Below are 27,126 nucleotides of genomic sequence, written 5' to 3'. Positions count from 1 at the left end.
CTGGAACTTGATGGTTTGAGTTATAAGGAGAGGCTGAATAGACTGGGACTTTTTTCTCTGGAGCGTAAGAGGCTGAGGGGTGACCTTATAGAGGTCTATAAAATAATGAGGGGCATAGACAAGGTAGATAGTCAATAACTTTTCCCAAAGGTAGGGGAGTCTAAAACTAGAGGGCATAGGTTTAAGGTGAGAGGCGAGAGATACAAAAGTGTCCAGAGGGACAATTTTTTCACACAGAGGGTGGTGAGTGTCTGGAACAAGCTGCCAGAGGTAGTAGTAGAGGCGGGTACAATTTTGTCTTTTAAAAAGCATTTAAATAGTTACATGGATAAGATGGGTATAGAGGGATATGGGTCAAATGCGGGCAATTGGGATTAGCTTAGGGGTTTAAAATAAAGGGCAACATGGACAAGTTGGGCCGAAGGGCCTGTTTCCATGTTGTACATAGAACATAGAACATAGAACATAGAAAGTCACAGCACAAACAGGCCCTTCGGCCCACAAGTTGCGCCGATCACATCCCCACCTCTAGGCCTATCTATAGCCCTCAATCCCATTAAATCCCATGTACTCATCCAGAAGTCTCTTAAAAGACCCCAACGAGTTTGCCTCCACCACCACCGACGTCAGCCGATTCCACCCACCCACCACCCTCTGAGTGAAAAACTTACCCCTGACATCCCCCCTGTACCTACCCCCCAGCACCTTAAACCTGTGTCCTCTCGTAGCAACCATTTCAGCCCTTGGAAATAGCCTCTGAGAGTCCACCCTATCCAGACCCCTCAACATCTTGTAAACCTCTATCAGGTCACCTCTCATCCTTCGTCTCTCCAGGGAGAAGAGACCAAGCTCCCTCAACCTATCCTCATAAGGCATGCCCCCCAATCCAGGCAACATCCTTGTAAATCTCCTCTGCACCCTTTCAATGGCTTCAACATCTTTCCTGTAATGAGGTGACCAGAACTGCGCGCAGTACTCCAAGTGGGGTCTAACCAGGGTCCTATAAAGCTGCAGCATTATCTCCCGACTCCTAAACTCAATCCCTCGATTAATGAAGGCTAGTACGCCATACGCCTTCTTGACCGCATCCTCCACCTGCGAGGCCGATTTAAGAGTCCTATGGACCCGGACCCCAAGGTCCTTCTGATCCTCTACACTGCTAAGAATGGTACCCTTCATTTTATACTGCTGCTCCATCCCATTGGATCTGCCAAAATGGATCACTACACACTTATCCGGGTTGAAGTCCATCTGCCACTTCTCCGCCCAGTCTTGCATTCTATCTATGTCTCGCTGCAACTTCTGACATCCCTCCAAACTATCCACAACACCACCTACCTTGGTGTCGTCAGCAAACTTACCAACCCATCCCTCCACTTCCTCATCCAGGTCATTTATGAAAATGACAAACAGCAAGGGTCCCAGAACAGATCCCTGGGGCACTCCACCTCTATGTAAACCTCTATGACTCTATGAGAAGGATAGTCCCATGAGTCATTGACATATGAGAAGGTCAATCGGGGCCCAATGGGAAATGAAATCAATAGGTGTCCATCACCCTCAGGAAACCAATCACAGATTGATCATGCACCCTTTAAACCAATTAAGAAACAGTCTCACCTCATTTAGAGCAATCAGAATGGAATAGCTCTGATCACAGTATGGATTGTGGCTTGGAATGAGTTAATATTGTTCCCAGGAGCAGGCTGAGGGTAAGAGAGTGGGTTTTCTGACTTTAATTAATTATTTATTTTTTCAGTTAATTTTGGGTTTAAAATCGGAGGTTTTGTTCAAAACCGGAAGTCGGGCCAGGAGAGGCCTGGGGAAGTTTTTGGAGGGTTTAAAAGCGCACCAAAGTATACAGCGGGCAGCATCGTGAGTGGGAAGTTGAGTGAGCTGTCAGGGCTTTGGCTCACAGGGCTTGGACGAGCAGGGGTGAGTTTTTGTTTCCTTACATTCTTATTATCTTTCACTGTCTTACTTGACATAAAGTGTCCAGTATGAGTGTGAAACCAGTGTGTTGTTCCCAGTGTAGGATGTGGGAGGTCCTGGAGGCATCTGGCCTCCCGGACATCCACATCTGTGAGGGGTGTGTCGAGCTGCGGTTCCTGAGGGACCGTGTTAGGGAGTTGGAACTGCAGCTCGAGGATCTTAGGCTGATGAGGGAGAATGAGGAGGTGATAGACAAGAGCTATCATCAGGTGGTCACACCAGGGCCACGGGAGGCGGCCAAGTGGGTGACGGCCAGGAAGGGTAAGGCTAGGGTGGTTGAGAGCACCCCAGTGGATTTGCCCCTGCACAACAAGTACGCCTGCTTGAGTACTGCTGGGGGGGACAGCCCGCCTGGGGGAAGCAGCAGTGGCCGTGTCTCCGCAGTGGAGTCCAGCCCTGTAACTCAGAGGGCTAAGGAAAAGAGGAGGAAGGCGGTATTAATCGGGGACTCGATGGTGAAGGGGACAGACAGGCGTTTCTGCGGAGGTAGGCGGGATTCTCGCATGGTGGTCTGCCTCCCTGGGGCCGGGATCCAGGATGTCGCTAGTCGCGTCCCGGAAATCCTGAGGTGGGAGGGAGAGGAGCCTGAGGTAGCGGTACATATTGGTACCGCTGATGTGGGTAGGAAGGGAGAAGGGGTCATGAAAAGGGAGTACAGGGAATTAGGGAGACAGCTGAGAAAGAGGAAAGCAAAGGTAGTAATCTCAGGATTACTGCCTGTGCCACGGGAAGGTGAGGGCAGGAATGGAGTGAGGTGGAAGATGAATGTGTGGCTGAGGGACTGGTGCAGGGGGCAGGGATTCAGGTTCCTGGACCATTGGGACCTCTTTAGGGGCAGGGGTGATCTGTATACAAAAAACGGGTGGAACTTGAATCACACGGGGACCAATATCCTGGCCGGTAGGTTGGCTAAGGCTACTGGGGAGAATTTAAACTAGATAGGTGGGGGGAGGGGAGCTAGAAGAGTTGACTAGGATCAAGGAACTAATTGATGGGGGGGAGGATGCAGGGGTAAGGGGAATTACAAAATTAATGGTAATGGGGAGGGTGCAAGTGAATGAAGGCGGTAATTTAGATAAGGGAGTAGAGGGAGAGGGTGTTCGCGACTCATCAAAGCGGGTCCAGATAAAAGCTGGAATAAGGACACTTTGCCTGAATGCACGAAGCATTCGGAACAAGGTAAATGAGTTGATGGTGCAAATCAGCACAAGTGGGTACGATCTGGTGGCCATTACAGAAACGTGGCTGAAAGGTGACCAGGACTGGGAGATGAATATCCAGGGGTATCAGGCGTTTAGGAAGAATAGACAGGAAGGAAAAGGTGGTGGGGTCGCGCTATTAATAAGAGATAATATCAGGGTAGTACTGAGGGATGACATAGGTTCTGAGGAACAAAACGTGGAATCATTATGGGTAGAGATGAGGAATAGTAGAGGGAGAAAGACACTAGTAGGTGTGGTATATAGGCCCCCAAATAATAATGTTGAGGTAGGGAGGGCTATAAACAAGCAGATAAGGGATGCGTGTAAAAACGGAACGGCAATAATCATGGGGGACTTCAACATGCACATTGACTGGCAGACTCAAGTCGGTAAGGGTGGAATGGAGGAAGAGTTCTTAGAATGCTGTCGGGCTAGTTTCCTTGAACAGCATGTTACGGAACCGACGAGGGAACGAGCTATTTTGGATCTGGTATTGTGTAACGAGGTAGGTAGAATTAAGGATCTTATTGTGAAGGACCCTCTTGGGTCTAGTGACCACAATATGGTCGAATTTCTGATTCAGATGGAAGAGGAGAAAGTTTGGTCCCAAACCAGTGTCCTCTGTTTGAACAGAGGGAAATATGATAGGATGAGGGATGAATTGGCTAAGGTAGACTGGGAGAGCAGGCTGGCAGGTAGGATAGCTGAGGAACAGTGGAGGATTTTTAAGGAGATCCTTTTCAGTTCTCAGCAAAAATATATTCCAGCAAAAAACAAGGATTGTAAGAAAAGGGAGAACCAGCCGTGGATAACGAAGGAAATAAAGGAGAGTATTAAAATAAAAACAGCTGCGTACAGAGTGGCCAAAAATAGTGGAGAAACAAGTGATTGGGAAAAATTTAAGAAACAACAAAGAGAGACTAAGAAAGCGATAAAGAAAGGAAGGATAGACTATGAAGCTAGGCTAGCAATTAATATAAAAAAATGATAGTAAAAGTTTTTATAAATATATAAAAAGGAATAGAGTGGCTAGAGTGAATGTTGGACCCTTGGAGGACGAGAGGGGGGAGTTAATAGTGGGAAATGAGGATATGGCTGAGTCTTTAAATAAGTTTTTTGTGTCGGTCTTCACGGTGGAGGACACAAATAGTTTGCCAAATATTAACGATAGAGGGTTGGCAGCAGGAGAAATACTTAATACGATTAATGTTACCAGAGAGGCAGTGCTGGGTAGACTAATGGGACTGAAGGTGGACAAGTCCCCGGGTCCGGATGGAATGCATCCCAGGGTATTGAAAGAAATGTCAGAGGTAATAGTGGATGCGTTAATGATTATTTATCAAAACCCGTTGCATTCTGGGGTAGTGCCGGTTGATTGGAAAACGGCTAATGTTACGCCGCTGTTTAAAAAAGGAAGGAGACAAAAGGCGGGTAACTATAGGCCGGTCAGCTTAACGTCTGTAGTAGGGAAAATGCTGGAATCCATTATTAAAGAGGAGATAGCAGGGCATCTGGATAGAAATGGTTCGATCAATCAGACGCAGCATGGATTCATGAGGGGAAAGTCGTGCTTGATGAACATGTTGGATTTTTATGAAGATGTGACTAGGGCGGTTGATGGAGGAGAACCGGTGGATGCGGTGTTTTTGGATTTCCAAAAGGCGTTTGATAAGGTACCCCATAAAAGGCTGCTGAAGAAGATTAGGGCACACGGAGTTGGGGGTAGTGTGTTAAAGTGGATTGGGGACTGGCTATCCGACAGGAAGCAAAGAGTCGGAATAAATGGGTGTTTTTCCGGTTGGAGGAAGGTAACTAGTGGCGTGCCGCAGGGATCGGTACTCGGGCCGCAACTGTTTACCATTTATATAGATGATCTGGAGGAGGGGACGGAGTGTAGGGTAACGAAGTTTGCAGACGACACAAAGATAAGTGGAAAAGTGAATCGTGTGGAGGACGGAGAAGATCTGCAGAGAGATTTGGACAGGCTGAGTGAGTGGGCGAGGATATGGCAAATGGAGTATAACGTTGAGAAATGCGAGGTTATACACTTTGGAGGAAATAATAACAAATGGGATTACTATCTCAATGGAAACAAATTAAAACATGCTACCGTGCAAAGGGACCTGGGGGTCCTTGTGCTTGAGACGCAAAAGCCCAGTCTGCAGGTACAACAGGTGATCAAGAAGGCAAATGGGATGTTGGCCAATATTGCGAGGGGGATAGAATATAAAAGCAGGGATGTCTTGATGCACCTGTACAGGGCATTGGTGAGGCCGCAGCTGGAATACTGTGTGCAGTATTGGTCCCCTTATATGAGGAAGGATATATTGGCATTGGAGGGAGTGCAGAGAAGGTTCACCAGGTTGATACCGGAGATGAGGGGTTTGGATTATGAGGAGAGGCTGAGGAGATTGGGTTTGTACTCGTTGGAGTTTAGAAGGATGAGGGGGGATCTTATGGAGACTTATAAGATAATGCGGGGGCTGGATAGGGTGGAGGCGGAGAGATTCTTTCCACTTAGTAAGGAAGTTAAAACTAGAGGACACAGCCTCAAAATAAAGGGGGGTCGGTTTAAGACAGAGTTGAGGAGGAACTTCTTCTCCCAGAGGGTGGTGAATCTCTGGAATTCTCTGCCCACTGAGGTGGTGGAGGCTACCTCGCTGAATATGTTTAAAGCGCGGATGGATGGATTCCTGATCGGTAAGGGAATTAAGGGTTATGGGGATCAGGCGGGTAAGTGGTACTGATCCACGTCAGATCAGCCATGATCTTATTGAATGGCGGGGCAGGCTCGAGGGGCTAGATGGCCTACTCCTGCTCCTATTTCTTATGCTCTTATGTTCTTAATAAGCACTGACCAAGGCATGGGTCAAGTTTGAAACAAAAGTTTGTTTGCAGAAGCAGAAAGCAACAGTCATAGTACGCTCTTCAAATCCTGCCCAAGTATTCATCTATAACTTATTAAAATTTCCTGATTCACTTCACCAAAATATATCCTGTTGCCGAAATGATTGAAGTCTGAAATAAACAAAATTGGAATTTAAGTTCAAATAATACCTCGAACTTCGAGCATTAATCACTAAAGTTAGTTTGCAGGGACAGCAAGTGATTAGGAAGACAAATGGAATACTGGCATTTCTTGCCAAGGGAATGGAAGGCAAAACTTTTTTATTGCAGCAATACAGGACTTGGTGAGACCACGTCTGAAATACTGTGCACACTTATGGTCACCTTATGTAAATAATTATATAAATGTGTTAAAAGGCAGTTCAGGGAAGGTTCACTCAATGAATTCCCAAGATGAAGGGTTTATCTAAGATGAAAGGTTGAACAGGCTGAGCCTGGATCCATTACGTTCAGAAGGATGAGAGGCGATCTTATTGAAACATTGGTCATTCTGATTCAAGATAGTGCCGGGGCGAGGCGACTTCTTGCATGCAGTGCCCAGCATACCTTCTAATTCTATCTTTTACTCTCATTCTATGCTTCTAAAACTTCATTCTCTTTCTTTCAAACTCTCTAACAATGCTTTAATTCAATCTCTTATAGATTTTGCGATCCTTAGGTCCTTGGAGACCCCGACCTGAAACTGGACCAGCCACCCGGACCAGCCGTCCTCGTGGGACCTGCAGCCCCCAGGCTGGGGATTTCCCTACACCGGCTCCCAGTGCACGGGAAAATGCCTTAGAAGCCAGGGCCTTCAATTTGCCAACACCCCGGACATACTCCCTTCCACCTTCTTCCAGGTCGGAAAAAGATACAAAAGTCTGAGATCACATACCAACCAACTCAAAAACAGCTTCTTTCTTGCTGCCATCAGACTTTTGAATGGACCTACCTTGCATTAAGTTGATTTTTCTCTACATCCTAGCTATGACTGTAAAACTACATTTTGCATTTCCTTCTCTAGGAACAGTATGCTTTGTCTGTATAGTGCGCAAGAAACAACACTTTTCACTGTGTACTAATACATGTGACAATAATAAATCAAATCAAATCATAAAAGATCCTGACTGGACTTGATAGGGTGGATGCTGAAAGGATACTAAAATCCGGCATTGAATGCTGGTACCAGTAATGACGACCATGAAACTATCAATGATGGTTTGGGCGGCATGGTGGCACAGTGGTTAGCACTGCTGCCCCTCAATACCAGGGACCCGGGTTCAATTCCGGTCTCGGGTGACTGTGTGGAATTTGCACATTCTCCCTGTGTCTGCATGGGTTTCCTCCAGGTGCTCCGGTTTCGTCCCACACTCCAAAGATATGTAGGTTAGGTTGAATGGCCATGCTAAATTGCCCCTTAGTGTCAGGGGGACTCAGAGGGTAGATACATGGGGTTACGTGGATGGGGCCTGGGTGGGATTGTGCAGGCTAGATGGGCTGAATGGCCTCCTTTTGCACTGTAGGAATTATGTGACTTGTGGGGGAAAGTGGAGGGAGACTAAAGATGGAGACACAGTTTTTTTTAAAACAGAGGTCTCCCTTTTATAATTGAGAGGAAAATTTCTTTCCTCTTCGGAGGCTTGTTAGACAATGAATTCCCTTCCCTAGGGAGCAATGATGGCTGAATAATTGAAATTATTCAAGACCGAGTTCAATAGATTTTTGGTAGACAAAGGAGCCAAAGGTTATGGGACCGAAAGGAAAATGTTTGGAACACAAGTAGCGAATGGAGTTCAGGTTTGAAACGCTAACAGTCACCCTTGCTCCCAAGTCTTATTTCCTATGTATGATCCATCAGCTGCACCCTGTCCCTGACATTCAATAAGGAACACAGATCCTGCAATCTCCCTCAGTGTGGAGTATGGACTGGTGGCTGCTCATTAATATTGATAGCAATTGTATAATTACCTGCAACTCTCTCCTCCTCTGTAACAGGCCATCAGTGAGGAATTTCCGTTGCTGAACAGCCTCCTTTAGTTCAGACTCAAAGGCTGCAGTTTGTTCTTCGCCATAGATCCTGCTCAATACTCCCTCTAGTCCCTGAAACGTGTCAAGTTGGACTTTTAGATTGTTGCCACGAGTAAGGTGGTCCTGAGAAAAAGAACCAAAGGTGAGTCTTCAGGTTGTGTCATACCAGGAGAATTTCTGCCATTATCCTCAGCAACTTTGGCTCTTGGGCCATAACTTCGTCAGAATCGCAATCAGCGTCGGGGGAGGTCTGCAGTGGGTGGCCAGTCCGCCCGAACCCCACATCACTCAGTCATCTGGTCAGTCTTCCCCCGGACCCCACCTCCTCCCATCTCACCCAGTCATCTGGTCGGTCTTCCCCAGATCTCTCAAACCACACTGTCATCTACCTCAATGCTCTGTAGATAAGTCCTGGTCAGTGCTCCATCTTTGGTGTCAAGCGACAAGTGTAGCAGGTTCCGAGTGCTGCTCCTCCATTCCTGAAAGACTTGTAACGCCTCCTGGAAGCTGCACCGTAGTCTTGCCCCAAGGTGACTGCACCTCTTTGCAATCTGTCCTTTTACTCTGAAACACAGAAACTCAGGTTCTGAGCCACTGAATCTTTAACCATCACAAATTGGGGGAATAAAACGACAGTAATGTATTTTACAGAGGTTTGAATAACAGCTCCTGACTATACAAATGCATCTGCTTGATTGTGCTGTCATAGGCATTGGGCGTGAGATACAATTCAATGTTGATCTGACATTGAACAAAGAGCGACATTTGGGTCGTGTTTAACTGATCCAGTGAGTTGTGCATCGACTGACATTAGAAGCATATGTCAAACCATCACCAGTAAACGTCACAACGCTGGTCAAACATTGTGCAGCTAGTAAATAGGGGGGGGGTTTAGGGGTATGGGGAATTACAAAATCAAAGGTAAAGGAGAGGGTACGAGTGCAGGTTAATGATGAGGACATTCATCGAGTTAAAGGAGTCAAGGGTTCAGGCAGAGTAAAAAAGGTGACAAACACAAGAAGGGAGCTGGTCAACGCAGAGCAAGGAGATGGTCTGGGGAAGGATAACCAGTTTGCAACAGGTAGGGACAGAGCGGGCAATCAAAAGAATGCACTAACAAATCAGTTCCATATAAAGGCTAGCATAAAGTAACTTTACCTGAATGCACGTAGCATTCGAAACAAAGTGAATGGGTTGATGGCACAAATCAGTACAAATGGGTATGATCGAGTGGCCATTACAGAAACGTGGTTGCAGGGTGACCAGGACTGGGAACTGAATATCCAGGGGTATCAGACATTTCGGAAGGATAGACAGGAAGGAAAGGGAGGTGGGGTAGCTTTTGTTAATTAAAGATAACATCAGGGCGGTAGTGAGAGACGATATAGGCTCGAAGGAGCAGAATGTGGAATCGTTGTGGGTGGAGATAAGGAATAGTAAGGGGAGAAAGTCACTGGTGGGCGTGGGCTATAGGCCTCCAAATAATAACTGTGAGGTGGGTCGGGCTATAAACAAGCAAATAATGGATGCGTGCAAAAACGGAACAGCAATAATCATGGGGGATTTTAACCTGCATATTGATTGGTTGACTCAAGTCGGACGTGGTGGACTTGAGGAAGAGTTCTTAGAATGCTGCCGGGATAGTTTCCTCGAACAGTATGTCACAGAACCTACGAGGGAGCGAGTTATCTTGGATCTGGTCCTGTGTAATGATGATGTGGAGATGCCGGCGTTGGACTGGGGTAAACACAGTAAGAAGTTTAACAACACCAGGTTAAAGTCCAACAGGTTTATTTGGTAGCAAAAGCCACACAAGCTTTCGGAGCTGCAAGCCCCTTCTTCAGGTGAGTGGGAATTCTGTTCACAAACAGAGCATATAAAGACACAAACTCAATTTACATGAATAATGGTTGGAATGCGAATACTTACAACTAATCAAGTCTTTAAGAAACAAAACAACATGAGTGGAGAGAGCATCAAGACAGGCTAAAAAGATGTGTATTGTCTCCAGACAAGACAGCCAGTAAAACTCTGTGGGGGTTACAAATAGTGGGACATGAACCCAATATCCCGGTTGAGGCTGTGTAATGAGACAGGTAAAATTAATGATCTTCTTGTGAGGGATCCTCTTGGAATGAGTGATCACAATATGGTTGAATTTCTAATACAAATGGAGGGTTAGAAATTAGGGTCCCAAACCAGTGTCCTCTGCTTGAACAGAGGGGAGTACAATAGGATGAGGGCAGAATACAATAGGGAGCGCAGACTAGTTGGTAGGACAGCTGAGCAACAGTGGTGGATTTTTAAGATTTTTCTCAGTACTCAGCAAAAATATATTCCTGTGATAAAGAAGGAATGTAAGAAAAGGGATAACCAGCCATGGATAACTAAGGAAATAAAGGAGAGTATTAAATTAAAAACCGATGCGTACAGAGTGGCCAAAACTAGTGGGGAATTAGAAGATTGGGAAAGCTTTAAAAAACAACAAAGAACTACTAAGAAAGCGATAAAGAAAGGAAAGATAGATTATGAAACGAAACTAGCACAAAATATAAAAACTGATAGTAAAAGTTTTTACAAATATATAAAAAGGAAAAGAGTAGCAAAGTAAATGTTGGACCCTTAGAAGACGAGAAGGAGGATTTAATAATGGGAAACGAGGAAATGGCCGAGGCCTTAAACAAGTTTTTTGTGTCGGTCTTCACAGTGGAGGACACAAATAGCTTACCAAAAATTGACAGTCGTGGGACTGTAGGGGGTGAGGTCCTTAAAACGATTACTATTGCTAAAGAGGTAGTGCTTGGTAGGCTAATGGGACTAAAGGTAGACAAGTCCCCGGGCCCGGATGGAATGCATCCCAGGGTACTGAAAGAAATGGCAGAAGTAATAGCAGATGCGTTGGTTATCATTTATCAAAATTCGCTGGACTTTGGGGAAGTGCCGGCTGATTGGAAAACAGCTAATGTGACGCCACTGTTTAAAAAAGGAGGTAGACAAAAGGCGGGTAACTACAGGCCGGTTAGCTTAACGTCCGTAGTTGGGAAATTGCTGGAATCCATCATTAAAGAAGAAATAGGACACCTGGAAAAAAATGGTTCGATCAAGCAGACGCAGCATGGATTCATGAAGGGAAAGTCGTGTTTGACGAATTTACTGGAGATGCAACGAGTGCGGTTTTCAGAGGGGAACCGGTGGATGTGGTGTTTTTGGATTTCCAGAAGGCGTTCGATAAGGTGCCTCACAAAAGGTTGCTGCAGAAGATTAAGGTACACGGAGTTGGGGGTAAAGTGTTAGCGTGGATTGAGGATTGGCTATCTAACAGGAAGCAGAGAGTTGGAATAAATGGGTGCTTTTCTGGTTGGCAGTTGGTGACTAGTGGCGTGCCGCAGGGATCGGTGCTGGGGCCTCAACTGTTTACCATATACATAGACGATCTGGAGGAGGGGACCGAGTGTAGGGTAACAAAGTTTGCGGATGACACAAAGATGAGTGGGAAAGCGAATTGTGTGGAGGATGCGGAAAGTCTGCAGAGAGATTTGGATAGGCTAAGTGAGTGGGCGAGGATCTGGCAGATGGAGTATAACGTTGACAAGTGTGAGGTTATCCACTTTGGAAGGAATAATAGTAAAATGGACTATTATTTAAATGGTGAAAAATTACAACATGCTACTGTGCAGAGGGACCTGGGGGTCCTTGTGCATGAATCGCAAAAACTCAGTTTGCAGGTGCAGCAGGTGATCAAGAAGGCAAATGGAATGTTGGCCTTTATCGCGAAGGGGATGGAGTATAAAAGCAGGGAGGTCTTGCTGCAATTGTCGATGGTATTGGTGAGGCCACAACTAGAGTAGTGTGTGCAATTTTGGTCCCCTTGTTTGCAAAAGGATATATTGGCCTTGGAGGGAGTACAGAGAAGGTTCACCAGGTTAATACCAGAGGTGAGGGGGTTAGCTAATGAGGAGAGATTGAGTAGATTGGGCCTGTACTCATTGGAGTTTAGAAGGCCGAGGGGAGATCTTACAGAGACATATAAGATAATGAAGGGGCTAGACAGGGTAGAGGCAGAGAGATTCTTTCCACTTAGAAAGGAAACAAGAACTAGAGGACACAGCCTCAAAATAAGGGGCAGTCAGTTTAGAACATAGAACATAGAAAAGCTACAGCACAAACAGGCCCTTCGGCCCACAAGTTGCGCCGAACAATTTCCTTACCTTCTAGGCTCATCTATAACCCTCTATCTTACTAACCTCCATGAACCTATCCAAAAGTCTCTTAAAAGGCTCAATCGAATCCGCTTCCACCACCACTACTGGCAGCCGATTCCACGCACCCACCACCCTCCGAGTGAAAAACTTACCCCTAACATCTCCTCTATACCTACTCCCCAGCACCCTAAACCTGTGGCCTCTCGTGACAACCATTTCAGCCCTGGGTAAAAGCCTCTGAGAATCCACTCTATCAATACCTCTCAACATCTTATACACCTCTATCAGGTCACCTCTCATCCTTCGCCTCTCCAGGGAGAATAGACCTAGCTCTCTCAACCTATCCTCATAAGGCATACCACTTAATCCCGGCAGCATCCTCGTAAATCTCCTCTGCACCCGTTCTATGGCTTCCACATCCTTTCTGTAATGAGGCGACCAGAACTGGTCACAGTACTCCAGGTGGGGTCTGACCAGGGTCCTATACAGCTGCAGCATTATCTCCCGATTTCTAAACTCAATTCCTCTATTGATGAAGGCCAGTATTCCATACGCCTTCTTAACCACAGCCTCTACCTGCGACGCCGCTTTGAGCGACCTATGAACCCGGACCCCAAGATCCCTCTGTTCTTCCACACTGGCAAGCGTCTTACCCTTAATATTATATTCTTCCATCCTATTCGACCTGCCAAAATGAACCACCACACACTTATCTGGGTTGAAGTCCATCTGCCACCTCTCCGCCCAGTCTTGCATCTTATCTATGTCTCGTTGCAACTGCTGACATCCCTCTACACTATCCACAACACCTCCAACCTTTATGTCATCAGCAAACTTGCCAACCCATCCTTCCACTTCCTCATCCAGGTCATTTATAAAGTTTAGAACAGAATTGAGGAGGAACTTCTTCTCTCAGTGGGTAGTGAATCTTTGGAATTTTCTGCCCATTGAAGCAGTGGAGGCTACCTCGTTAAATTTGTTTAAGACACAGGTAGATAGATTTCTGATCAATAAGGGAATTAAGGGTTATGGGGAGCGGGCGGGTCAGTGGAACTAAACCACTATCAGATCAGCCATGATCTTATTGAATGGCGGGGCAGGTTCGAGGGGCTAGATGGCCTACTCCTGCTCCTATTTCTTATGTACTTATATCAGAAGAATCCCTTGTATTTAATAATGAGGAAGAAGTCACTCGCACAACATCACCATTAAACTTCTCAACGCCAACAAAGCTTATGTTTCATTCCGTCCACTCCTGATGGAAATAGCAAAATAAAATCTGACACTAATTGCTGATGGAAATAGCAAAATAAAATCTGACACTAATTGCCTCTGAGTGAACTACGTTGGTTTATGCTTTTTGGACTTGCTACACAGCACTATCCAGAGGCTGCAATCAGCTGTTAGGACACCAAAACTTTCTGTTCTTAAGAAATGCCACTGAGCACAGGGGTAGTATGACATGTGGTGGAGTGACCTCAGAAACCAGGACTTGATTTTCAAGACGACTGTGCAATGGAAAATTATACCAATGTCATCATGGATAGATGCATCTGCAACAGATAAATTGAGACAGCAAGGTCAAGTAAGTTATTCTATATCTCATGGGCAACTAGGGACAGACAATAAATGCTGGCCTTGCCTGTGATGGCCATATCCATAAATTAATTTAAAAAAGGTGCGAGGAGGACACAAAGAGGCTGCAAAGAGATATGAAGAGGTTAAATAAGTGGACAACAAGGTGCCAAATGGAGTATAATGTAGAAATGTGAGGGGTTCACTATTTCGGTACTAAGAATAGAAAAGATGAATACTTATGAAAAGATGTCTAAATTATAAATGTTGATACTTGGGTGCATGCAAACAGGAAATATAGGAAGTTAGCAGGTACAGCAGGTAATTAGGAAGCCAAATGGCATGTTGGCTTTTATTGAAAGGAGTTGAAGAAAATGGAAGTCTTGCTACAATTGTATATGGCTTTGGTGAGATCACACAGCAAGTACTGTGCACACTTTGGGTCTCCAATCTAAGGAATGATATAAAAATAAAAAATGCTGGAAAATATCAGCAGATCTGACAGCATCTGTGGATAAAGAACTGAGCTCATGTTTCAAGTTGGATGACTCTTCATCAGAACTCTAGAATGATACACTTGCATTAGGGGTATTGCAGCAAAGATTAATCTAATTGGTTCTTGGGTTGAGAGGGTTGCCCTACGATGGGCTAAGTAAATTGAGCCTATACTCTCTGGAGTTCCTTGGCTGGAGAATTTAGAACATGGGGGCACAACTTCAAAATATAGCATTAGTCATATGATTGGTCATTTTAGAACTGAGATGCGTTTCTTTACTCTAAGGGTTATGGAAACTCTCTACCCCATAGGATATCTATCCCTGCTGCCTGAATATACTATTCTCCCATAGGATGGAGAATAGTATATTAAAGGTGATGTTAGATAGGTTTTTGAGGTCTAAGGGAATCAAGGTATATTGATGAGCAAACAAGGAAGTTGAGTTGAGCTTCAAGATCAGCCATGATTGGATAAAATGATGATGAAAGGTTCGAGGTGGTATATGATCTATTCCTTCTCCTATTTCTTTTATTCTGATGGAACTCAGTGCAGAGAAATAGGACACAATAATAAATCATACGCTAAATGGTAACTGTTGGTATCATCAAAAAGAATAAAGCAACAGCTGAGAAAAACGTACCTACCAGTGATGGAACATTAGGGCATGAAATTCTATCCCCTCTCTCCACCACAGGAATAGCGGCCAAAGTTGTACTCAGCATTGCATTTTTTAAAGAAGTGGACAAATATTTGAAGGAATAAGTGAAGGAGATTTGGTGAAAAGGTAGAGAAATGGAACAAAGTGGATAGGTCCTTCAAAGAGCCATAAAGGCACGATGAATATTCATCAAACAGCAGTCTATTTGCATGTTGAACAATTAGGACTAAAGAATGCTGTTACCTTTTATACTCTCGAATGACACTCAGGACTTTGTCAGAGAGCCGTTCTTCATTCTGTGGGAATCTGCACAGTTCTTTCAGCTTGAGCTGAAACTCCTCCACTCTTGGCTCTTCTGCTAAAATTGAAGATCTGGCAATCTGGAACATAAAGGAAATAAAAACTTAGATTAAAAAGTATTGCTGGGGTTGCAGAAAGGTGACAAAGCTTCATTGTGGGCTCCACTTATGCTTTTCGTATGTATTTTTCTGATTTTAGACTTGAGCACAGAAAACAGCCTTCAAAACTGAGGTTGGAAACAGAGTTTTGGCAAGCTGCAAAGACTATTGGAATATAAAAAATGCCTAATTTGGTTCCATTACCCAACTTTTACCCCACAATCCTGCAAATTAGCCAACTTTAAGTATATGTCCAAGTATATTGTCCAATTTTTAAAAGTTCTGATTTCATCGTGGCACGCTAATTTAAGAGAGTGTGTGAAAACAGACCTGGCAACTTAAGGCTGATCAGTTTAACATCAGTAGTGGGCTAAGGTTTGAGAAACAATAACTTGAGGAGAAAATAACCAGCAGGCATTTGGTGAGGTTTGAGCTAATTAAGGAGGGCCAGCAGGGATTTGTAAAAGATACATAAATTAAGTGACCTAATTCAATTTTTTGATAAAGCAACAGATGAAGGAAATGCAGTAGATGTTTTCTGGATGGTTTTAGGGAAGTGTTAGACAAAATATAAAAGGTTGGTTAAGAAAATTGAGGCTCATGGAATTGGGATTCATTGTCCAATTGGAGAAAAAAAACCCATTAAATGGCAAAAATGAACAAGCTGTGGTAAAATATTGTTTTTCAGGCAGGAGGATGATAGAGACTGGTGTTCCAAAAAGGATCAGTGCTAGGTCTACCTTTTTATTGACAGTTATAAATGAATTGGGTATTGGAATAGAGTAAAATTTAAAAATTTGTTGATGATACCTGTTGTATGTGGTGTCTGTCACTTTAAGACAATTCAGCAGAAGAGTGTTACCTGACTTGAGGGACCAGTGAGAACCGAGAGTGAACTCAGGCATTTTACTTCTGGAAGATGTTGTAAGTGTGTAAAACTGGTCTCTGCCTCAGGGCAGCCTTGATGCTGCAGAGACCTCCTGTACCTAAGTTTCTCTGATCAATAAATACCTGTTCTGAACAAAGTCTGAAATCAACTGACAATCTTGTAACAGCCACAACATAACAATATCAGACATGGTAAATGTAAAATTATCCATTTTGGCAGGAAGAATAAAAAAGCTGATTATCTAATTGGTGAGAGATTGCAAAGCTCTGAGTTGCAGAGAGATCTGGGTGCCTTAGTGCATGAATTACAAAAGTCTAGTGTACAGACATAGCAAGTAATCAGGAAAGCTAGTGGGTGGGATTCCCACACAATGCACCCTGTGTTTCGTGACAGCGGAGGCAGCCAATTGTTGACCGGCAGTGGGATCTTCCCACCATTGTCAACAGGGTTTTCCGTTTGATTTTCTTTTTTAAATTCATTTTTACGGGACGTGGGTGTCGCTGGCTAGGCCAGCATTTACCGTCCATCCCTAGTTGCCCTCGAGAAGGTGGTGGTGAGGTACCTTCTTGATCCGCTGCAGTCGGAGATTTGATTTGTTTGGATTTATCATTGTCACATGTCCTGTCCAGTGAAAAATATTGTTTCTTGCATGCTATACAAAGCATACCGTACATAGAGAAGGAAAGGAGAGGGTGCAGAATGTAGTGTTACAGTCATAGCTAGAGAATGATCAGCTTGATGCGGGGTAGGTCCATTCAAAAGTCTGATGGCAGCAGGGAAGAAGCTGTTCTTGAGTTGGTTGGTACATGTCCTCAGACTTTTGTATCTTTTTCACAACGGAAGGTGGAGGAAGAGAGTATATCCAGGGTGCATGGGGCCCTTGATTATGCTGGCTGCTTTTCTGAGGCAGCAGGAAGTGTAGACAGAGTCGATGGATGGGAGGCTGGTTTGAGAGATGGACTGGGCTACATTGTAGTTTCTTGCGGTCTTGGGCAGAGCAGGAGCCATACCAAGCTGTGATACAACCAGAAAGAATGCTTTCTATGGTGCATCTGTAAAAGTTGGTAAGAGTCGTAGCTGACACGCCAAATTTCCTTCGTCTTCTGAGAAAGTAAAGGCGTTGGCGGGCTCTCTTAACTTTAGTATTAGCATGGGGGGACCAGGACAGGTTGTTGGTGATCAGCACACCTAAAAACTTGAAGCTCTCGACCATTTCTACTTCGTCCTCATTGATGAAGACAGGGGCATGCCCTCCACTACGCTTCCTGAAATTGATGACAATCTCCTTCGTTTTGTTGATATTGAGGGAGAGATTATTGTCGTCACACCAGTTCACCAGATTCTCTCTTTCCTGTACTCCATCCAATCATTGTTTGAGATTTGACCCACCACGGTGGTGTCGTCAGCAAACTTGAAAATTGAGTTGGAGGGGAATTTGGCCACAGTCATAGTGTATAACGAGTATAGTAAGGGGCTGAGAACACAGCCTTGTGGGGCACCAGTGTTGTGGATGATCGTGGAGGAGGTGTTGTTGCCAATCCTTACTGATTGTGGTCTGTGGGTCAGGAAGTCCAGGATTCAGTCACAGAGGGAGGAGCCGAGGACAAGGCCACAGAGTTTGGAGATGGGTTTCGCAGGAATAATGGTGTTGAAGGCTGAACTGTAGTCGATTAATAGGTGTCTGACATAACAAAGAACAATACAGCACAGGAACAGGCCCTTCGGCCCTCCAAGCCTGTGCCGCTCCCTGGTCCAAACTAGACCATTCTTTTGTATCCCTCCATTCCCACTCCGTTCATGTGGCTATCTAGATAAGTCTTGAACGTTCCCAGTGTGTCTGCCTCCACCATCTTGCCCGGCAGCGCATTCCAGGCCCCCACCACCCTCTGTGTAAAATACATCCTTCTGATATCCGTGTTAAACCTACCCCCCACTCACCTTGAACCTATGAACCCTCATGAACGAGGAGGGGGCTGAAGGGTAGATCAGTAAATTTGCTGATGACACCAAGATTGGCTGTTGTAGGCTGCAAAGAGACATAGATAGGATGCAAAGCTGGGCTGAAAAATGGCAAATGGAGTTTAACCCTGATTATTGTGAGGTGATTCATTTTGGTAGGACTAATTTAAATGTGGATTACAGGGTCAAAGGTAGGGTTCTGAAGACTGTGGAGGAACAGAGAGATCTTGGGGTCCATATCCACAGATCTCTAAAGGTTGCCACTCAAGTGGATAGAGCTGTGAAGAAGGCCTATAGTGTGTTAGCTTTTATTAACAGGGGGTTGGAGTTTAAGAGCCGTGGGGTTATGCTGCAACTGTACAGGACCTTGGTGAGACCACATTTGGAATATTGTGTGCAGTTCTGGTCACCTCACTATAAGAAGGATGTGGAAGCGCTGGAAAGAGTGCAGAGGAGATTTACCAGGATGCTGCCTGGTTTGGAGGGTAGGTCTTATGAGGAAAGGTTGAGGGAGCTAGGGCTGTTCTCTCTGGAGCGGAGGAGGCTGAGGGGAGACTTAATAGAGGTGTATAAAATGATGAAGGGGATAGATAGAGTGAATGTTCAAAGCCTATTTCCTCGGGTGGATGGAGCTATTACAAGGGGGCATAACTACAGGGTTCGTGGTGGGAGATATAGGAAGGATATCAGAGGTAGGTTCTTTACGCAGAGAGTGGTTGGGGTGTGGAATGGACTGCCTGCAGTGATAGTGGAGTCAGACACTTTAGGAACATTTAAGCGGTTATTGGATAGGCACATGGAGCACACCAGGATGATAGGGAGTGGGATAGCTTGATCTTGGTTTCAGATAAAGCTCAGCACAACATCGTGGGCCGAACGGCCTGTTCTGTGCTGTACTGTTCTATGTTCTATGCCATATGCCTTATTCACTACCTTATCCTGTGACGTCACCTTCAGGGATCTGTGGACTTGCACACCCAGGTCCCTCTGCGTATCTACACCCTTTATGGTTCTGCCATTTATCATATAGCTCCCCCATACGTTAGTTCTACCAAAATGCATCACTTCGCATTTATCTGGATTGAACTCCATCTGCCATTTCTTTGCCCAAATTTCCAGCCTATCTACATCCTTCTGTAGCCTCTGACAATGTTCCTCACTATCTGCAAGTCCAGCCATTTTCGTGTCGTCCGCAAACTTACTGATCACCCCAGTTACTTCTTCCAGATTGTTTGTATAAATCACAAACAGCAGAGGTCCCAATACAGAGCCCTGCGGAACACCACTAGTCACAGGCATCCAGCCGGAAAAAGACCCTTCCACTACCACCCTCTGTCTTCCTCAACGCCAGCATCTCCACATTCTGGAACCAAGCCAGTTCTCCACCCATCTAGCCACCTCCCCCTTTATCCCATGAGATCCAACCTTTTGCACCAACCTACCATGAGGGACTTTGTCAAACGCTTTACTAAAGTCCATATAGACGACATCCATGGCCCTTCCCTCGTCAACCATTCTAGTCACTTCTTCAAAAAACTCCACCAGGTTAGTGAGGCATGACCTCCCTCTCACAAAACCATGCTGACTATCGTTAATGAGTTTATTCCTTTCTAAATGCGCATACATCCTATCTCTAAGAATCCTCTCCAACAACTTCCCCACCACGGATGTCAAGTTCACCGGCCTATAATTTCCCGGGTTATCCTTCCTACCCTTCTTAAATAACAGGACCACATTAGCTATCCTCCAATCCTCTGGGACCTCACCTGTCTGTTTGCACTGTTTGAGAGCACATTTCCACTCCATCTGACGAAGGAGCAGTGCTCCGAAGGCTTATGGTATTTGCTACCAAATAAACCTGTTGGACTTTAACCTGGTGTTGTGAGACTTCTTACTGACCTCACCTGTGTCCAGTGACGAGACAAAGATTTGCGTCAGAGGCCCAGCGATTTCATCTCTCGTCTCCCTGAGCAGCCTGGGATAGATTCCATCAGGCCCTGGGGATTTGTCAGTCTTTATAAGAACATAAGAACATAAGAAATAGGAGCAGGAGTAGGCCATCTAGCCCCTCGAGCCTGCCCCGCCATTCAATAAGATCATGGCTGACCTGACGTGGATCAGTACCACTTACCCGCCTGATCCCCATAACCCTTAATTCCCTTACCGATCAGGAATCCATCCATCCGCGCTTTAAACATATTCAGCGAGGTAGCCTCCACCACCTCAGTGGGCAGAGAATTCCAGAGATTCACCACCCTCTGGGAGAAGAAGTTCCTCCTCAACTCTGTCTTAAACCGACCCCCCTTTATTTTGAGGCTGTGTCCTCTAGTTTTAACTTCCTTACTAAGTGGAAAGAATCTCTCCGCCTCCACCCTATCCAGCCCCCGCATTATCTTATAAGTCTCCATAAGATCCCCCCTCATCCTTCTAAACTCCAACGAGTACAAACCCAATCTCCTCAGCCTCTCCTCATAATCCAAACCCCTCATCTCCGGTATCAACCTGGTGAACCTTCTCTGCACTCCCTCCAATGCCAATATATCCTTCCTCATATAAGGGGACCAATACTGCACACAGTATTCCAGCTGCGGCCTCACCAATGCCCTGTACAGGTGCATCAAGACATCCCTGCTTTTATATTCTATCCCCTTCGCAATATAGGCCAACATCCCATTTGCCTTCTTGATCACCTGTTGTACCTGCAGACTGGGCTTTTGCGTCTCATGCACAAGGACCCCCAGGTCCCTTTGCACGGTAGCATGTTTTAATTTGTTTCCATTGAGATAGTAATCCCATTTGTTATTATTTCCTCCAAAGTGTATAACCTCGCATTTCTCAACGTTATACTCCATTTGCCATATCCTCGCCCACTCACTCAGCCTGTCCAAATCTCTCTGCAGATCTTCTCCGTCCTCCACACGATTCACTTTTCCACTTATCTTTGTGTCGTCTGCAAACTTCGTTACCCTACACTCCGTCCCCTCCTCCAGATCATCTATATAAATGGTAAATAGTTGCGGCCCGAGTACCGATCCCTGCGGCACGCCACTAGTTACCTTCCTCCAACCGGAAAAACACCCATTTATTCCGACTCTTTGCTTCCTGTCGGATAGCCAGTCCCCAATCCACTTTAACACACTACCCCCAACTCCGTGTGCCCTAATCTTCTTCAGTAGCCTTTTATGGGGCACCTTATCAAACGCCTTTTGGAAATCCAAAAACACCGCATCCACCGGTTCTCCTCCATCAACCGCCCTAGTCACATCTTCATAAAAATCCAACATGTTCGTCAAGCACGACTTTCCCCTCATGAATCCATGCTGCGTCTGATTGATCGAACCATTTCTATCCAGATGCCCTGCTATCTCCTCTTTAATAATGGATTCCAGCATTTTCCCTACTACAGACGTTAAGCTGACCAGCCTATAGTTACCCGCCTTTTGTCTCCTTCCTTTTTTAAACAGCGGCGTAACATTAGCCGTTTTCCAATCAACCGGCATTTATATTCCCTAAAAAACCTAACACTTCCTCCCTTGTAATGGAGATTTTCTCTAACGGGTCAACACTCCCCTCCGAGACACTCCCAGTCAACACATCCCTCTCCTTTGTGAATACCGACGCAAAGTATTCATTTAGGATCTCCCCTACTTCTTTGGGCTCCAAGCATAATTCCCCACTTTTGACCCCGAGAGGTCCGATTTTTTCCCTGACAACTCTTTTGTTCCTAACGTATGAATAAAATGCCTTGGGATTCTCCTTAATCCTGTCTGCCAAGGACATTTCGTGATCCCTTTTTGCCCTTCTAATTCCTCGTTTGAGTTCTTTCCTACTTTCTTTGTATTCCTCCAGAGCTCCCTCCGTTTTTAGCTGCCTGGACCTAACGTACGCCTCTCTTTTCTTTTTGACCAATCCCTCAATTTCCCTGGTTATCCACGGTTCTCGAATCCTACCCTTCCTATCCTTTTTTTACAGGCACATGCCTATCCTGCAGCCCTAACAACTGTTCCTTAAAAGACTCCCACATGCCAGATGTGGATTTACCCTCAAACAGCCTCTCCCAATCAAGAGCTGCCAATTTCTGCCTAATCCCACTAAAGTTAGCCTTCTCCCAATCCAACACCTTACCCTTGGGACACCACTCATCCTTTTCCATCACTATCCTAAAGCTAACAGAATTGTGGTCACTATTTGCCACATGTTCCCCTACCGAAACTTTGAAGACCTGACCGGGCTCATTCCCCAGTACTAGGTCCAGTATAGCCCCCTCTCTAGTCGGGCTATCTACATATTGTTCCAAAGAACCTTTCTGTACACATTTTACAAATGCCTCCCCATTCAGACTCCCAGCCCTATGCGATTTCCAGTCTATACCAGGGAAATTGAAGTCTCCCACTCCAAAGTCACTACATAGGTGACTTTGTTATCTTGGCGTTCCTGGATTGAGTGCAGGGCCAGGGAGATGCCGTCTGCTGTGGACGTGTTGTGGTGGTAGGCAAACTGGAGTGGATCCAGGCAATCTGGGAAGCCGGAATTGATTCATGCCATGGCTAACTTTTCGAAACATAACAATGGACGTCAGAGCCACTGGACGATGCTCATTAAGACACGCTGCCTGGCTTTTCTTTGGTACTGGGATGATGGTTATCTTCTTGAAGCAGATAGGGACCTCAGATTGGTGTAAAGAGTGATTGAAGATGTCTGCGAATACCTCCGCCAGCTGATCCGCGCAGGATCGGAGTGCTCATCCGGGTACCCAATCCAGGCCAGTCGCTTGGTGCAGGTGCACTCACAGTGCTGTTAGGGAGGGAGTTCCAGGATTTTGACCCAGTGACATTGAAGGAACGGTGATATATTTCCAAGTCAAGATGGTGAATGGCTTGAAGGGGAACTTCCCTAGAGTCATAGAGGTTTACAGCATGGAAACAGGCCCTTCGGCCCAACTTGTCCATGACGCCCTTTTTTTTTTAAACCCCTAAACTAATCCCAATTGCCCGCATTTGGCCCATATCCCTCAATACCCATCGTACCTATGTAACTATCTAAATGCTTTTTAAAAAATAAAATTGTACCCGCCTCTACTACTACCTCTGGCAGCTTGTTCCAGACACTCATCACTCTTTGTGTGAAAAAATTGCCTCTCTGGACACTTTTGTATCTCTCCCCTCTCACCTTAAACCTATGCCCTCTAGTTTTAGACTCCCCTACCTTTGGGAAAAGATATTGACTATCTACCTTGTCTATGCCCCTCATTATTTTATAGACCTCTATCAGGTCACCCCACAGCCTCCTACGCTCCAGCTAAAAAAGTCCCAGTCTATTCAGCCTCTCCTTATAATTCAATCCATCAAGTCCCGGTAGCATCCTAGTAAATCTTTTCTGCACTCTTTCTAGTTTAATAATATCCTTTCTATAATAGGGTGACCAGAACTGCACACAGTATTCCAAGTGTGGCCTTATCAATGTCTTGTACAACTTTAACAAGACGTCCCAACTCCTGTATTCAATGTTCTGACTGATGAAACCAAGCATGCCGAATGCCTTCTTCACCACTCTGTCCACCTGTGACTCCACTTTCAAGGAGCTATGAACATGTACCCCTGGATTTCTTTGTTCTGTAACTGTCCCCAACACCCTACCATTAACTGAGCAAGTCCTGCCCTGGTTCAATCTACCAAAATGCATCACCTCGCATTTATCTAAATTAAACTCCATCTGCCATTCGTCAGCCCACTGGCCCAATTGATCAAGATCCTGTTGCAATTGGAGATAACTTTCTTCACTGTCCACTATGTCACCAATCTTGGTGTCATCTGCAAACTTACTAACCATGCCCCCTACATTCTCATCCAAATCATTAATATAAATGACAAATAACAGTGGGCCCAGCACTGATCTCTGAGGCACACCGTTGGTCACAGGACTCCAATTTGAAAAACAACTCTCTACAACCATCCTCTGGCTTCTGTCAAGAAGCCAATTTTGTATCCATTTAGATACCTCACCCTGGATCCCATGAGATTTAACTTTATGCAACAACCTACCATGCGGTATCTTGTCAAAGGCCTTGCTAAAGTCCATGTAGACAACATCAACTGCACTGCCCTCATCTACCTTCTTGGTTACCCCTTCAAAAAACTCCATCAAATTTGTGAGACATGATTTTCCACTCTCAAAGCCATACTGACTGTCCCTAATCAGTTCTTGCATCTCTAAGTGCTTGTAGATCCTGTCCAGGTAGTGCTGTTCCCAGCTATCTGTTGCTCTTGTTCTTCTAGATAGTAGCTGTTGTGGGTTTGGAGCGTGCTGCCGAAGCAACCTAGGTGAATTCCAGGAGTGCAATGGTAACTCCCAGGATGCTGATAGTGGCAGGTTAAGCAATGGCAATGCCATTGAATGTCAAGGGGTGATGGTTTGCTCCTCTCTTGTTGGAGATGGTCACTGCCTGTGGCACAAATGTTACTTGCCACTTGTCAGCCCAAGCCTGAATATTGTCCAGACCTTGTTGCATTTGGACTTGGACTGCTTCAGTATCTGAGGAGTCACAATGATACTGGATGTTGTACATCAATAAACATCCCCACTTCTAACCTTATGATGGTCTTATAGAAATTGATAAATTCTTGATTTCTCGAGGAATTAAGGGCTATGGGGAGAGAGCGGGTAAATGGAGTTGAAATCAACCATGATTGAATGGTGGAGTGGACTCGATGGGCCGAATGGCCTTACTTCCGCTCCTATGTCTTATGGTCTTATGGTCTTATGGAAGGTCATTGAAGAAGCAGATGAAGATGTTTGGGTCAAGGACACTATCCTGAGGGATGCCTGCAGTGATATCCTGGAGCTTAGATGATTTGATCTCCAATCACCACAACCATCTTCGTTTATGCCAGGTATAACTCCAACCAGCACAGAGTTTCCCCCCCGATTTCCATCCAATTGCTAAGGCTCTTTGATGCCACACTTAGTCAACTATAACCTTGATGTCAAGGACAGTCACTCCCACCTCACCTCTAGTATTAAGCTCATTTGTCCATGTTTGAACCAAGGCTGTAATGGGGCCAGGAGCTGAGTGACTCTAGCTGAACCCAAACCGAGCATTCATGAGCAGATTATTTTATTTATTCCTTCGTGGGACATGGGCGTCGCTGGCTGGCCAGCATTTATCGCCCAACCCTAGTTGCCCTTGAGAAGGTGGTGATGAGCTGCCTTCTTGAATCTCTGCAGTCCATGTGCTGTGGGTTGACCCACAATGCCGTTAGAGAAGGAAATCCAGGATTTTGACCCAGCGACTGCGAAGGAATGGCGATATATTTCTAAGTCAGGATGATGAGTGACTTGGAGGGGAACTTGCAGGTAGTGGTGTTCCCGTATATCTGCTGCCCTTGTCCTTCTAGCTGGAAGTGGTCATAGATTTGGAAGGTGCTATCTAAGGATCTTTGGTGAATTGCTTCAGTGCATCTTGTAGATAGTAAAAAGTTTTTTTCTTAAAGTTTTTATTTATTAATCACAATTAACACTTACATTAACACTTCCCCTAGTCGCCACAGTCCGGCGCCTGTTCAGGTCAATGCACCTAACCAGCACGTCTTTCAGAATGTGGGAGGAAACCGGAGCACCAGAGGAAACCCACGTAGACAAGAAGAGAAAGTGCAAACTCCACACAGACAGTGACCCAAGCCAGGAATCAAACCCGGGTCCCTGGCGCTGTGAAGCAGCAGTGCTAACCTCTGTGCTACCATGCACACTGCTGCTACTGAGCCTCGGTGGCGGAGGGATTGAATGTTTGTAGATGTGGTGCCAATCAAGCGGGCTGCTTTGTCCTGGATGGTGTCAAGCTTCTTGAGTGTTGTTGGAGCTGCACCCATCCAGGCAAGTGAGGAATATTCCATCACACTCCTGACTTGTATCTTGTAGATGGTGGATAGGCTTTGGGGAGTCAGGAGGCGAGTTCCTCGCCGCAGTATTCCTAGCCTACAACCTGCTCTTGTCGTCACTGTGTTTATGTGGTGAGTCCAGTTGAGTTTCTGATCAATGGTAACCCCCAAGGATGTTGAGAGTGGGGGATTCATGATGGGAACACTGCTGCTCGATAGCGCTGTTGATGACCCCTTCCATCACTTTGCTGATGATCGAGAATAGACTGATGGGGCGGTAATTGGCTGGGTTGATTTGTCCAGTTTCTTGTGTACAGGATATACCTGGGCAATTCTTCTCATTTCTGGTTAGATGCCAGTGTTGGAGCTGTACTGGAACAGCTTGGCTAGCGTCACGGCAAGTTCTTTGGTAGCTTTCAAAAATGAAAAGGGACAATTAGTTAAACAAGGAGGAATTTCAGGAAAGAATGGGCAAGTGGGACTAACTGGATAGCTCTTCGAAAGAGCCAGCACAGACTCGATGGGTCTTGGGCCTCCCTTTCTGCTATGTTATTCTATAATTTTATTTTGATGATTTCGCAAGTCCTTGCAGTCAGAAACATCCATTCACCACAACTCTGTCTTCTGGCCTTTAGCCCTTACATACCCAAGTTATCACCAGCCCTTTCATCCCTTATACATCTATTTTTCAACAAGCCACTGAAGCAGATTCAATTGTAGCTTTCAAAATAAATTGGATAATTATCTGAAGAGAGCCTTGGATAAAAGGTTGGTCAGTGATTAGCAAATTAACTCTAGCAAAATGAAAGCATGGACATGGCAGATCAAACAGCCTCCTCCCTCCTTTGTTACAGTTGTTTTATCATTCTATGATTTGATTTAGAAACATAGAAACAGGAATAGGCCATTCGGCCCTTCAAACCTGCTCGGCCTTTCATTTTGATCATGGTTGATCATCAAATTCAAT

General features: G+C 45.3%; 1 protein-coding gene across 4 annotated transcripts in view; it reads right to left on the bottom strand.

The window, feature by feature from the left end:
- The window catches only part of syne3 (spectrin repeat containing, nuclear envelope family member 3), a 147,609-nt gene that overhangs the window by 63,484 nt on the left and 56,999 nt on the right, over positions 1 to 27,126 (bottom strand). For all 4 annotated transcript variants that reach the window (XM_078234585.1, XM_078234588.1, XM_078234586.1 and 1 more), the window contains exons 7-9: positions 15,283 to 15,419; positions 8,498 to 8,672; positions 8,049 to 8,231 (exon numbers count right to left, since the gene is read on the bottom strand). In XM_078234585.1, coding sequence (XP_078090711.1) covers positions 8,049 to 8,231; positions 8,498 to 8,672; positions 15,283 to 15,419 — 495 coding nt within the window. The remainder of the gene's footprint in view (positions 1 to 8,048; positions 8,232 to 8,497; positions 8,673 to 15,282; positions 15,420 to 27,126) is intronic.

This window comes from Mustelus asterias, chromosome 18 (genome assembly GCF_964213995.1).
Source record: "Mustelus asterias chromosome 18, sMusAst1.hap1.1, whole genome shotgun sequence".
NCBI classification, from domain to species: Eukaryota; Metazoa; Chordata; class Chondrichthyes; order Carcharhiniformes; family Triakidae; genus Mustelus; species Mustelus asterias.
Note: the sequence above shows the minus strand (reverse complement) of the source record. Positions and strands in the feature narration are given on the sequence as shown.